The sequence below is a fragment of the Varroa destructor genome, unplaced genomic scaffold, assembly GCF_002443255.2.
Source record: "Varroa destructor unplaced genomic scaffold, Vdes_3.0 BEIS01000001.1, whole genome shotgun sequence".
In the NCBI taxonomy this organism is placed as follows: Eukaryota; Metazoa; Arthropoda; class Arachnida; order Mesostigmata; family Varroidae; genus Varroa; species Varroa destructor.
Window position 1 is genome coordinate 68,463,055 of NW_019211454.1, and position 13,491 is coordinate 68,476,545.

At 39.6% G+C, this 13,491-nt stretch overlaps 1 protein-coding gene across 1 annotated transcript; it reads left to right on the top strand.

The window, feature by feature from the left end:
• The first annotated feature begins 1,102 nt into the window (after positions 1 to 1,102).
• On the top strand, positions 1,103 to 9,859 carry LOC111252277 (uncharacterized). The gene is made up of 3 exons (XM_022809848.2): positions 1,103 to 1,331; positions 4,937 to 5,525; positions 6,142 to 9,859. Exons 1-3 carry the CDS (start codon positions 1,218 to 1,220, stop codon positions 6,648 to 6,650), a joined length of 1,212 nt encoding a protein of 403 aa, XP_022665583.1. The 5' UTR covers positions 1,103 to 1,217; the 3' UTR covers positions 6,651 to 9,859.
• Positions 9,860 to 13,491: the final 3,632 nt, after the last annotated feature.

Here is a 13,491-nt window from a genome sequence, read left to right on the forward strand (position 1 = left end):
CGATTCTTCTAATAAAGGCTGTCTAACTGTCAAGTGATTTTTTCAAACTACCAAGAGGCTCTTGTTCTACTATGTGTATTAAAAAGATTCAACGAAAGTCTTTTTTCATGGTAGAAATGTTTAATTTCAAGCGGTTAGTGTCTTGTATTCGCATATACTTGCTATATTGATTAAAGTAATCTACAAATGTGTTTTCGTAAAAGACTAATTGACATGCGTTCAACTTCTAATAAAGTTAGGTCTATAGGTAGCTCCCTTAATCTTGTCGCATGTCAAGGTGACGTATTAGTGCATAATAAAGTCCACTGATATGCGGTAGCAGAATAGAGGAGCAATTCACAGGTACTCTTTACCGTCTGAATCCATTACCTTTAGTGTTTCATTCCATGCGGCTTAGCTGATATCACAGACGTGTCTCTCTGTGCTCTTGCCGGTGTCGATGAGTAACCTGTTTCACTGTATGCTATGTTCGTAGCTCGTAGATATCAAGGTATATGATAATAATGTTCCTGTTATTTCCCAATAGCCACTATAAGGAGTATTCATATATACATATATACCCTTTCTTACCGAATAAGATTTGTAAAACATGTAGTAAACTTGAGCTTCTTTGTCTAAAGTGCCTTTACAGGCATTGGCTGTAAAATAGTGTAGCGTTACTAAACAAAGCCCTCTTATATAAAACCTTCTGAAGAGCTACACAAATGACTGCCCGCCGGTGATAATGAGTTAGCGCTTATGAGGCAAAATTGCTAAATTCAATTTGGACGTCTCGTTGCAGATACAAGCACAGTTGGTTATATACAGTATCATTATCCCATTAATGTTCAAATTACGTCCAGGTATATGCCATGAAGTATTGCTTATGATGGCTGGCCCGCAATTGAATTAAAATACATTTACGGCCTTTGCGCACTTAATATATGGACAAAAAAAGGTTGACAAGACGAAGACAAAGGCTGTTACTCGCGAACAATGCTCTTTATGAACCATCGTTCATAAAGGTCTCCACACGATTGCGGTTTCGCGGTTAAAATCGATTTGAAATTTGGCGCGTGCTTGCCCTTTCTCAGCAGTTTGTATTGGTTTCGATTTCAGCCATCTTGTCTCTTTCTGGCCTCGGCTGTAGATTCGGCGTGTTACGCTACGTTACGAACGCAAGTGCTGGATTCATCCTCTTTAATCGCGCTCAAGACAGCGCAAAAACCGCCACCAAAATGGAGGTATCGTACGCGTGCAACCTGAATAACAGGTTCGAGCTGTTTCTTGATGAAGAGAACGACCCACTGGATATGCTGGCCAAGCAGGAGCAGGCCCATCGCAAAGCCGGGGTAAGTAACTTTGTGTGATGGGTTTTTGCGTTTGAAGGCCAATCTCAAATGTTATCGAAACTTATTTGCAATGCATCAACTATTTCAATAGCGTTTTAGTGAACAATAGTGAAAAGCTGTCAACCATAATTTACGCTGAACAGTACGTAAAACCACTTTCTTGGCGCAGTGATCTATAGCCAGCCCTCAATGAGAGACGGGGCTCGGTTCCGTGTTGCTCTGTATTCTTATTATACTTCATTATCGGATTGCTGGAAAGAAAGGCTGCGCTACGAACGAAGCGGACCGGCGGATAGCATTAGCGTTGCGAAGCATGTACAGTGAATATCTTGTAATGTGCGACTAGTTTCAACGAAATGTTGTTGTCGCATGTCAACTAGGTGCTGGCTTTGCTGTTCCTACAAAACTCACTAAGCGCGCGGTTTAACGACTCCGTTTCGCCATTTTTGGACAATGGCAGACTAATAGCTAGGCTAGGTTACCAATCATTTTTTGCTGGAATTACCTTTCTGTCACAATTGTGATGGTAGATAAGTAATGATGAGAATAACATGCATTAGCCTACGTGACTTGAACATCCAACCAAATTTGATCACCTTAAAAACATACTGTAGCCTAAACAGTTTTGTTCGTCCTCGTTAATACATAAAGCTGCTACAGTACTGATTCCGACCTCAGCTATACCATATTATAGCAACAGCGCACATTGCTATTCTCGTCTGAAGCTTGATGTGTGATGATGATAATGATTATGCTGCTTTATAAAATGGCAGCTGATAGTTGTATGCGCTATTGTTTCTTTTTGACTAATAAGGTTTAGTAATGTTTACTCAACGGTGAATATCGAACAATGCAGCAGACTCTGTTCACACGTGCAATACCACTAGCACCACTAGATCTCATATGAGCAGTGCCAGTTACCACTGCAGTATACGATGGCGTTCAAAATTCGAGGGTGGGGTCAAACGAGTGTGAAACACTGGAATCCTATTCCTTATTCTGCTGTTCTTTTATGTTACGTAGAAACAAACAGCATTGTAATAGGTATGAGAGTTAGGTTTTGTCGGAGGAGTAGCATTCGCAAAACCTACATTTACGGGGTCCTCGATTCATTGGTTTCGCAATATGAATGAACAGTTATTGTTTTGTTCTCTCCACTAATGGCAACCGTTTCTAGGATGTTCCATTCTATACAGACAGAGCAGCAGGCAGTTGAATTTCTTGATCGTTATCAGCTTACAACCTTCTTAATTTGTCAACCACATTACGGCGATAGTCTACTAGGATAGCAAGTACTATTGAATTCATCGGACAATTCAGTCAACTATGAGCACCAGACTGGTGATGTTGGTCTAAATATTTCTTTTTAGGATTGTTCCACTGCCTAATGGTAGAAAGATGTGTATGGGCTGGCAAAAAGTCTAATCTTGTTTTCCGTCTATATATATATATTACTTATATGTATGTATATATATATAACTGTAACTGCGCCCTTTTATGAGTGCCTACGTATTCGTAGCTATTTCCTACCGACGTCATGGCAAACAATTGACAAGGAAGTTGTAAATTAAAATAATCGTAGCGTGTTTTGATGTGCAGCGGTAGTAGCAGTTAAATGTATTTATAATGCTGCTGTTGTGTTGCCTCATTTGGTTTGAAGGTAAACAAACTTGCTCTTAACGGCAAAATTCTTGTAATATTTGGACCGGTGGTTGAATATGCATTTATCAATCGTCAGTTGTTGCTCATTAAAGTAAAGCAGAGCTTTCACACACGTGGTGGTTAGCGGGGTATCCACGAGATGGCGCCACTAGCTCTAGCGCTCATAATGTAGCATAGTTTGGCTGCATTAAGTTACCGCTGGCGCCGTCTGTGTGTTCAGCCATATGGCCGTATGCGTGTGGCTAGGTTTCTACAATCGCTATGGCTGCTGTTGATACGTTTGTAGCCATTTTGTGGCACGTTTCTGGAGTCAGCGTTACTGGTAAATTCTGCAATCGTCCCAAGGGCAAAAGAAAGCAATTCAGCAATTCTTCTCAGAAACACACAGCATAACAACAACAACAAAGAGATTACTAGCTGCGACCGACTGTTGCCTAACCGGCTGACTAAATGGATGGCTGGCGCTGGATAACGGCGACTGGACTTCCTTTTGTCTCCTCCGGAAGTCTGGCTCGATTACTGTAACTTTGTACCTGTAATAGCAAAACCACTACTGTTGCTGCGACTGCTTAAGTAGCTGAAAGTATCGTAGTAGTGCATAGGGGAGTAGGAGCAGTCAGGCCTCTAATTCTAGAAATGATTGCCCTATTTAAAGACACGAACTGCCATTGTGTTGGGTCCATGCTTCTTGAAAGATATTAGGTAAGATAGCGCGTTTAGCTTTGAAACATTCCAGGTGAGAGAAAGTATAGAATAAGTCCGAGTTAACGTTTCTCTTGTTTGATGTTGCCGTGAATCCGAAATATTAATATTGATTCGTAACCAGTAGGATACACAAGTATCAGTTACATGCAAGAAATAAAAATTATGTGAAATATTTAATGCTCTCAACAAATCTAAATCTCAATAAACAGCTTCGAAATAGTAATTCGATATTTTTACAGTTTAGTAATGGTGTGTAAAATAGGGGTAGCTACGACAATGACGTATTTTATTCGTTGGATTGGTTCTTAGGTACTACTTAAATATTAGTAGGAAAAACTTGGTAGCATTTAAAAACGATCATTTGCCGGTTGATATCATCTTCTCACATATAGCTCTGACTAGAAATGCTTTGGTGACACAATGACAATACATTCGATTTAACAGTGTAAACAATATAAGATATGGCAAACATTTATGGGACAACAAATGTTAATAGTCTAAAGGCTTGTTTTTCATCTTGCTGTTGTGCGTATGTGTATACGCCAGTCTCGGTATTGGCTATATCGAGATGGCATGACTTTCGTGCAACAGCTGCTCAGATCCGGCACTGCTGTGTTAAGTTTTTATCTTTCGTCCTACTGCTCCGAGCTATGTCTAGGGATTGTTTACTTTTGCCTCTGACACGTTATATCTGGCTCACACAAATATCGATTTTTAAAACTGTGTTTTGTGTGCCGTTGATTCGACAAATCTGCCCATTTGGAATAAAGATTTGCATTAGTTATATGACAGAGTCACAGTAACGCCATTTTATGCTTGTACCTCAACTAGAATGTGTAACATTTGCGACTACAGATATGTAAAGGCGATTCGGTATACGGTATTGCCGGTTATTTCTTTTCCTTTCGAGTAAAATTGAATACACCTGGTAGCGAAGAGCGTCGCATTTTGTATGGATAACAGTATCCTTTATGACACTAGTGAAAGTCTATTGTCAGTCTAGATTATTATTGAATTATAGGTAATCTAGGTAGAAAATTCGATGTGTTACATAGAATTGCCGTAAAACATAGCCATTATTTTCCCCAATGCATGTAAAATAAGCTACGAACTACGTTTTTTTTTTAATTATCAACTTGGTTTTCATCCATTGTGACTATCATATTGTTTCGCGTTAGAAAAAAATAACGCTTTTGGGGGTTTCGTTTTGCTGTTGCGGATACCCTTCATGTGTGTAGGATAAGAAGGAAGGAGGTAAGAAGGACGCCGGCAAGAAGAAGGGTCTTAGCAAGACTCTTGTTGAGTCTGTAAAAACGATTGCTGCTGCTGTAGATTCCAATAATCCTCCGGCGAGGCCTCTAGCGCGTCGCAACGACGGAGCACCCTCTGCTGCCGCTGGTGGACAGTCGCGCTCTGAGGGCGGTCCGCGTGCGCCTCGCCGCAACGACAATCCCAACATTGAACGACGAAACAACGAGCGGAACTTTGAACCTCGTCCAGAGGGCGGCGAGCGCCCTCCAAGGGATAATCGCGGTGGTGGGGCGAGAGGGGACGGTCCCCGTGGACCGCGGTTCCCACGTGGGGAAGGAGGCCGCGACGGAGCTCCCCGATCTCAAAGGGGTGGTCAAAGGGAGTTTGATCGTCGCTCAGGTGATGTACGGTCCGGAGTGAAATCGGTCGAGAAACGCGGAGGCCAAGGTGCATACAACTGGGGCAGTGCAACGGATACGTCAGCGAACGACCAGGGCGATCTTGAACAGCAACAGGGATCGAACGCTAATGCCAGTAACGTTAACCAGGACAGCAGCCGCGAAGAGATTGCGGAAGGTTAGTTTATTTAGCAACAATTTCACACACCAACACAATTCCACACTTATTGAATTACTTAAATTACTGAAGCCATTGATTCGTCATTTTCATGGTAATTACAAGTAATCAGTCTTCAAGTCAAATGTGATTCCATAGTTCGACTTCGTGAAAAGTGTATGAGATTTTGGTTTGTTCTGCCGCGTTCTGAGTTAATTATTTTGATGCAGTCGGTCTTATGACATTTGCTACTCGTTTTCTACCGCGGACTTCAATTAAGTTTTTTTTATTACTAGTCCAGTCGGATTGCTCTTTGTTCTAATTACCGTTTCGGATTCGCTATAAAGAACCAGTATAACAAAGTGACCAAAGGAATGGCGCATCTAGTAAGCCATTCAGTTGAGGATATGTGGTTTATCGAGGTCGGTGACTTCATTGTTGCTCTTTGCTTGTAGATCAAAAGTACTTCAAATACAACGCGTAATGAATCTTGTTTTAACAGTATGATCGACCTGAACTATTACGACGCTGATATATCGCACAAGCTAACATTTTTGAATTTTGATTACATGAACGTAATAACATATTTCTTCAATCTAATTACGTTGATTGCTTTGTATCCTTGTAATTGTGACAGGCGGTGAAGAAGCGAGCGCGCCCGCCGGATCCGAGGTTGTCGAGATGACGCTCGAACAATGGAAAAAAGAACAGGCAGCCAAGCAATCGAAGGCCGAGTACTCCGCAAATATCCGCAAGCCTAACGAGGGTGAGAAGGACGACCCTAAACTGAAGAAGGCGACCGTCATCCGCAAAAAGAAAGAAGAGGAAACCTATGATAGTGAAGAAGACGCTGAAGAATCGGAAGACGAGTGCGAGAAGATGAAAAAACAACTCGAACAGACGCTGGCCTCGCAATTTCATTTCGCCGATCAGCGCAGTGGCCCTCCCCGTGGCGGACGAGGACCTGGTCGCACAGGCCCTGGTGGCCCACGCTTTGGGCAGCCTTCACAAGGCGGGCATGGCCCCACACCTGGCGTTGCTGGTCCCAACCCCAACGCCAGAACAGGATCAAATGCCCGATCGAATCGTCCTCAACACACGCCTCGTGTAGAAGATCTCAACGACTTCCCCTCGCTAGCCGCTTAAGTGCCGCAGCTGCTCCAGTGTCGTCGTCGCCCCCTACAGAAATGGCAACAATCGTAACAGCTAATAACACTACTACTTTAATAGGAACGCTAGCTAATCCTATAAAGCAATCGCAGATGCCAGATGATATGAGTGTAAACCATTTTTTCTCAGAATCTATGTTTAATCTGCGGTCCGAGAGCGTGGGAGAGGGTTGTCTTTAGTTTGAACTAGAGAAAGCTATTAAAAGGCTTGAAAGCTGGTGGAGGGTCTGTCATTTTGCTGGATGGTCTGTTTACTAGAGCATAAGGCGTCTTCTTCCCACGCTCTCTAATTTCTGGTACCACAGTTTCGATTCTGAAAAAAAGCTATTTTGACCGGGGGGAAGGGGGCGACGAGGAGCTCTGTGAACACCTGCGGTGCCCTTATCAATTATTCGTGATTGCACGCAGAAATGGTGTAAGAAGAGGATTAACAGACGAACATACGCAAAAGAACATAACAGTAAGCAAAACATAAACGAGGTTGACAGAGTTGTTGTTTTTTGTCATCTTTGTGAAGAGCTAAGTTAAGGCTATACAAGGAAGGGAAGGAATTACTGGGCGTTTATAGGAGTGGGCGATGTCTACTGACAAAAGTTCGTGCGCTCAGTCGCACCGTCGTCGTTAACCATTGCAAACCTTAAAGCTTTGAGACAATGAACCTCGTAGTATGTAGGTTGCCTGAGACCGAGCAGTGGATCTTGTGATCGCAAGCAGCAAAAAATAGAAACCTACGCAGGTCAAAACCTAGGCAGGCGAAAAAGTTCTAATCAGACGGAAGTGATGGGTGGCAGTCAGCGAGGGGACCACTAGTAATAATTAGATTTAGTTGCGATGAAATTATCCGTTGTTCTTAGTCTGAGAGTCTGTCGATAGTTCGTGTAACGTTCTGTCTGTGAAGGAATCTTTACTGCATGTATTCTGTGCATTATATGCTGTGCCCTACATGGCATCATCTTAATTCATCGTCGTTATCATTATTATATGCTGTTTCTTTTTCTTCTGCCTCTGTTGTCTGTGCGTAGTTGTTCTCAGCATCGGTGTTGCTAGCGTACTGTTGTGACATTAGGTGGCTCGTGTTCTACAATACAGAAGTTAATGAAGAGCGCAGCTTTTCTTGATATATATATCGCTCACTTAGAATTTTAAGCTATAGTTTGTAAGTTCTCAATCACTTCTCGGTTTCCGGCATTTGTTTCTGACCCTCATGTATGAAAGCCATGCCGAACTCGTCTGCCATCACTATATCTAAAAATAAGGGGATTTTTATTGATAGGTGAAGAGTAAACGAGAAGCGCGGAAGAGTGGTACAGTAAGAGTAATTTGGAAGTGAGTGACAATATGAAAGAAGTTGCGGTTTTTATTAATTTAGTTATGTAATGCATTGTTCGATGAGGGAACATGAAGTCGGTACGAAGACATGATGCCACGACAAAAAGCTGGTACGAGCAGCGTTGCTTGAGTTGACCGAACAAACGAAGTAGAAATAAAGGCAGATATCAAAAGGCAGTATGTAATGACGACCCCATGAACGACATAATAGCACAATAGAACCTACATAGTAAATATTTTCATTCATAGACATAACACTATTTTGACTATCCAAATTGAGTGTGACAGCCTGGCAACGTAACGATTTTTACATTGCTTACATATTGAACAGAAGGAAAAGATTGCAGTAATAATAACAACAGCAAAGCGTGTTTGTCTAAAAAAAAACTCGAAAAAACACAAAATAAATAAACATCAACAAAATATGATTAAATGTGGGTGAATCATTATTTGCCAGGCAAAGCAAAATAAGCCGCAGAATGGAACGAATCAGAGTTGATTAGCTGATATAGGAATAAAGCGAGAAAGACGAAGCAAATATTTACTTGTATCATCATATATTTAAGTACCAAATCTACCATCAGGAATAATAAGGACAGAAAAGTGAGTCTTTTGGTGGAAGGCAAAAGTGATGACTTTCTACCTTAACAGAGAAGAGGGCTATTGTTGTCGACGATACCTTTCTATCAGGTTTCGCTAGTGCGATAAGTAAGAGGGTTTACAAGGCGTTCGAAAGCGTATAAAAGATACAGACATGAGAGGTGCGAAACGCTTTCAATTTATTTTATTATGAATGCTTAGGTAAAAGACAAAGGAACGTCTTTAGCTTTGCGCGAATAGGGTAAGGTATGAATCGGGTCGAAGTGAGAGAAATGACGTAGGATACTGCAAGCGACCAGATGCAAACCTACTTTATACACATATATCATTTTTTGTAATTGAAAATATGAACGCAGTGAATTATAAATCGGCGAGAGAGTTCAAAAAGGAACATGGCACTTAGGCGAGCTATATATGGTGCATACCAATTAACGGAACGCAACTGCGCGATAAAGGTGTGAATATTATTGCTAATTCTATACACTAAAATGGTGCGCAATGAAGGGCTCGAGTAGTGGTTAATAATGCAGTTGATATCGATTACATGATTAGGACAGGAAGCTAATATAGGAAAAACCGAAGCCGTAAGAGAAGAACCACAATGCCTTCACAAGATACAAGAAAAAGCAAAGCCATTTTTATCCAAGTCGAATCCCATTTGTATGCGGATAGCGAAGTGGTTTTTGTCGTGTTTACGGATATAATAGTTTACTAAAAACCGTTTCGACTATTATTACAATACGATCAAGCACGATATGGATGGAACGAAAATAGTTCATTTGTTATTATTTACCCATCGGTTATCGAGTGTACTGGTCAGCGGTTCCATAGTGTGATAAATTATCCAATCATTTTCAACATGATTGTCTATTATATTAATTCACTCAAGATTATAGTATCCGCTATCACATATGTACATCATATGTATTACATACACGCGATCACAAAGAACGAACAATCACGACTAGGTTTACAAGAGCGGAGTTTCATCAATAGACAACCTTTTATATTATAGCAATAATGGAAACAGAGTTGAAGGTGTTGGGGACAATTAAATATGGGCAGATGAAAAATGCACAAAAGATATACGCCTTTGGTTACATTTTTAGCTATGAAAGTTAACGTATTTAAGCAATTTAAAATTGATGGAAATGGAAAAGTGTGACAAATGATGAACTATACGTGGCGTAGACTCTGAATGAACACCACGCGATGGTTTCTTTAATAAAATTTGTTAAACAATTAAAACCAATATAACGTTTTTAACTTATGAACTGGCAAAGTAATATGTTCATAGATAGATAAAATGCTCTACTTGTGCCAAATAAGACCACATCACATTGAATGTTGATAGACGTAGAGGTGGTGCCTTAAGAAACCGCAAAAGGCAGTCCCTGAGACTCTTACTTGGGGAAATGATTTTGCAAATGTCTTCTCTTGTAAACATATTGATTTAAAGCTATAGTTCGTAAAAATTTCTGATCAAAAATCGCACAGAAAATGAGGAGCAGGAAGTTTAGTTCGATTTACATAGCATTTAGAAGCAATCCTACACTGAAAATGCTTTTTCTAGTTGAATACAGTCCTTCTACAATCCATTATATGATACAAAAAAACAATTGGAAAAGGTATTAGTTATCATCAACCAATGAGCCACCATAAAATATATTAAGAAGAAATTAGCTCGCGTAGAAGCCCGTGTGGTAATATTCGTAGTTTAAAAATACGTGGAGGAAGGTGAATTAAGAGTTTGTAACATTTAGTCCGAAAAGATGTACCTGAAAGATACTGAAGTTGAAACAACGAGGACTTTTCAAACACGTAACATACATACAGAGAATTAATGTCATTGTAATTTTGCAAACTTGCACTTTTGCTAACAGACAATTTCGTCTATTTGAAAGGAATTCTTTAAAAAATTACAATGTGTTTTCTGTCTGCAGTATTTAGTCTCTCATGATTCACTTTGCAGTCTGAATAAGCGTTAGCGCTTTTCCCTTGCCTATGCATGTTTATTCGGGACACTGAGTAAACAGAACACGCAGCCGAAAATTTTTTTTTACAGCAGTTTACATAGTGCTTTGACCGACCACAGAAACCAGTATTGCGATTTAATTGCGTAATCCCGAACTCATTGAAATTACGCAATTAACTCGCAGGACTAATGGCACTGCATGAACCTTTTTTTTTTTATTTCTGTTTTATTTTCTTCTAACGTTTCCTCTAAGTGCCCTTATTTTTTTGGCCATTAATTAAGTATTAGAGTTAAGCAGTGTTACATTACCTCTTTGGCAGTTTGTTGCCTTTGAGCTGCTTATTACTAGCAGTAGTCTTTTGTTAGAATGGACGTTAGTTTCATTATATTCTTCGCATACGTATTTTTGAATGGAAATTGATAAAAATGAGTATCAAGTTACCATTATCAATTTCAAGATTTAACGTAGTTTTCTATATACTTGTGCAGCATATATGTGTCGATATTTAGCTGAAATCTATTCCATGTTGTTCGAACACTTCGTCGTGCTGATAAAGGATTTTTTGTTTCAACATGTTTCGTTTTTTAAGGCTTATATATATCTAAAAATATTTATTTTTGCACGGGCAATTGCACATATACATAGATATATATATATATATATATATATATATATGCAATTGCCTGACAATTACAAACATTTTTCACATTAAGCATTCTTCTGACGCAACTGACGGTAATCCAAGTATTCAATAAAGCTAAACATTCCAACATATCGATATGTTATTCTTTTCTAACATAGTAATTCAGAAGCTCTTATTCAATACAAATGCTCTGTGAGAGTTAAAAATGGAACGAGCAAGCGCACATGGAAGCTATTAATGTTACTCTTAGGCTCTTTGAAACCCTTGAAGTGTGCAGCCACCTACCGCCGTCTCAGCGCCAGGCAGAGTCTCAACCAATATATTTATAATAGTACACTATGTGCCACAGGATACTGTTTGTTGTAAATATTTACTTCTTCTGCAGTACTAACAATAATGCGATTCATCCTAGTTTTCGCTCAGTATATTCCGTCAATAAATTCATGTTTTTCTTGTAAAATACGGAACACATGAACGTAGTGGAAACAGTGAAATAAGGAAAATAATGGAAATAGTAGAATAAGGAAAATAGTGGAAGAACTTAAAATAACGGTCCTCGAAAGGTAACACCAACTTGCCATAGGTCTCAATCTGTTTTCCTGGAAATGGTGCAGTGGGTAATGTGTTTACCGGCAAAACTTGAAAGGCACATTGTGTTTTGGGTTCAAATTGGAGCATGGGTACACTTCGTATCAGACCGGAGGTCAGCCGTTTGGTGGAGTGCCCAACGGCCGTACCGGACTTAGAGGTCGAAACATATCGATTAGGCTTCAATCTGATGGGATGGTTTTCAAAAGACGGCCGCAAATTAGTGCAACGACAACTATATATATATATATATATATATATATAAACAAACGCATACATGTATATTGCTTAAGCGTCGTGTTTAAAACTACTACAAGGGGTGTATGATTGCGTAAACTCAACCAAGAGAAGAAACATAATTGCTTATCATAAATTCTCTGTCAAATATTTTTAAGGTGTAGTCAGCTGGTGGGTCTTTATTCAACGATACAAGAAAGCATGCGAACTGAATGGAAGAGAGATGAATGCATTGCAAAACCTTTTTTTGATCTTGCAAGTTACTGCGGGTTACACCATAAAGTGTAGATATTGAGGTCTCTAAATTCTCAATACATCGAAACGAAGCACTTTGTAATTACCTTATATATTGCGAAGATTACTTATCGAGGATATTTCTGCTTTATTTTCAGTGTTGCGAGAGACCTCAGCTGTGGCCCGGAAGGGTCGCATTTAGGAGAGCCGCATCGAGAGTTTCCATAAAAACATTCTGGCACTGACCATAATAATCTCAATCGACTCCTGTTGTATTTAAACAAGAACGTTTTTCAAAACAAAATTGTCGTTGTGATTCAAAACGAGTTCCATTCAATTATTTACATTTTACCAAACTACTTATCTATTTAGTCAGCATTATTCTGTGTGTCTTACCCTTACATATTGCTATAGCAATAGACTTCTGTTATATCCACAGCTGCAACATTATTTTCGAACATAGTATTGGCGAACATCTTCGAAAAATTTTGAAAAACTTTAATAAAAATTTAGACTTGTAAGAAATAGAGCAATGGTAATTTTACTGCGGGCTATATTTTTTTGTGAGTAAGCGAGAATGTTCACAAATTGGCACTTCCGAAATTGCTATTTTGCTACTTTCTAATTCCTGCTTTACGTTCGAGAGATACGACGCACGAGTTTGAATTATGCAAGGAGGAAAAATGGGGGTTGCTGTTGCATACATTTATTTGCTAACATTTCTGATGAGTAATTGAGGGTCTGGCTGTTTGCATTTCACCTATACAATAGAAAAATTATTGCAGTCAGCCAAGAAATCGAGACAATGAAGATATTCTCCGCTAATGATTATTTTCCCATGCACCAATGCCCACAAGTTGGCAATAATTACTCAATTATTGCACCTTCACTTGTAATTTTACTGTCTCGTTACCGAGCTTCTTGATTTATGTCACATATACACGGTTAAAAACATTTACAACGCTCGAGGCCAAGGCGATCGACGTCACCCAAAAAATAAATTCATATCTCATAGTTAATGTTCGTGTCTTAGATTGCTTAATAAAGGTATTAAAATAGGATGTGTAGTCCCAACCTTTTGCGTATCTAGCGTAAGAGCGCTGTTAATTTGGCTCGTAAAAATCAGCCTTTGCATGTAGCTTGCGCCCTAGGCTATATGTTGCAAAAGGAATTGCTATGTGGAGGCTCCATTGATACTGAATGAAAATTCC

Excerpts from the sequence above, each read along its gene's own strand:
- LOC111252277 (XM_022809848.2), top strand. The coding sequence starts at position 1,218 with ATGGAGGTATCGTACGCGTGCAACCTGAATAACAGGTTCGAGCTGTTT. Across the intron at positions 1,332-4,936 it reads AGGCCCATCGCAAAGCCGGG|GATAAGAAGGAAGGAGGTAA; the intron begins GTAAGTAACTTT and ends TCATGTGTGTAG. Across the intron at positions 5,526-6,141 it reads CCGCGAAGAGATTGCGGAAG|GCGGTGAAGAAGCGAGCGCG; the intron begins GTTAGTTTATTT and ends TAATTGTGACAG.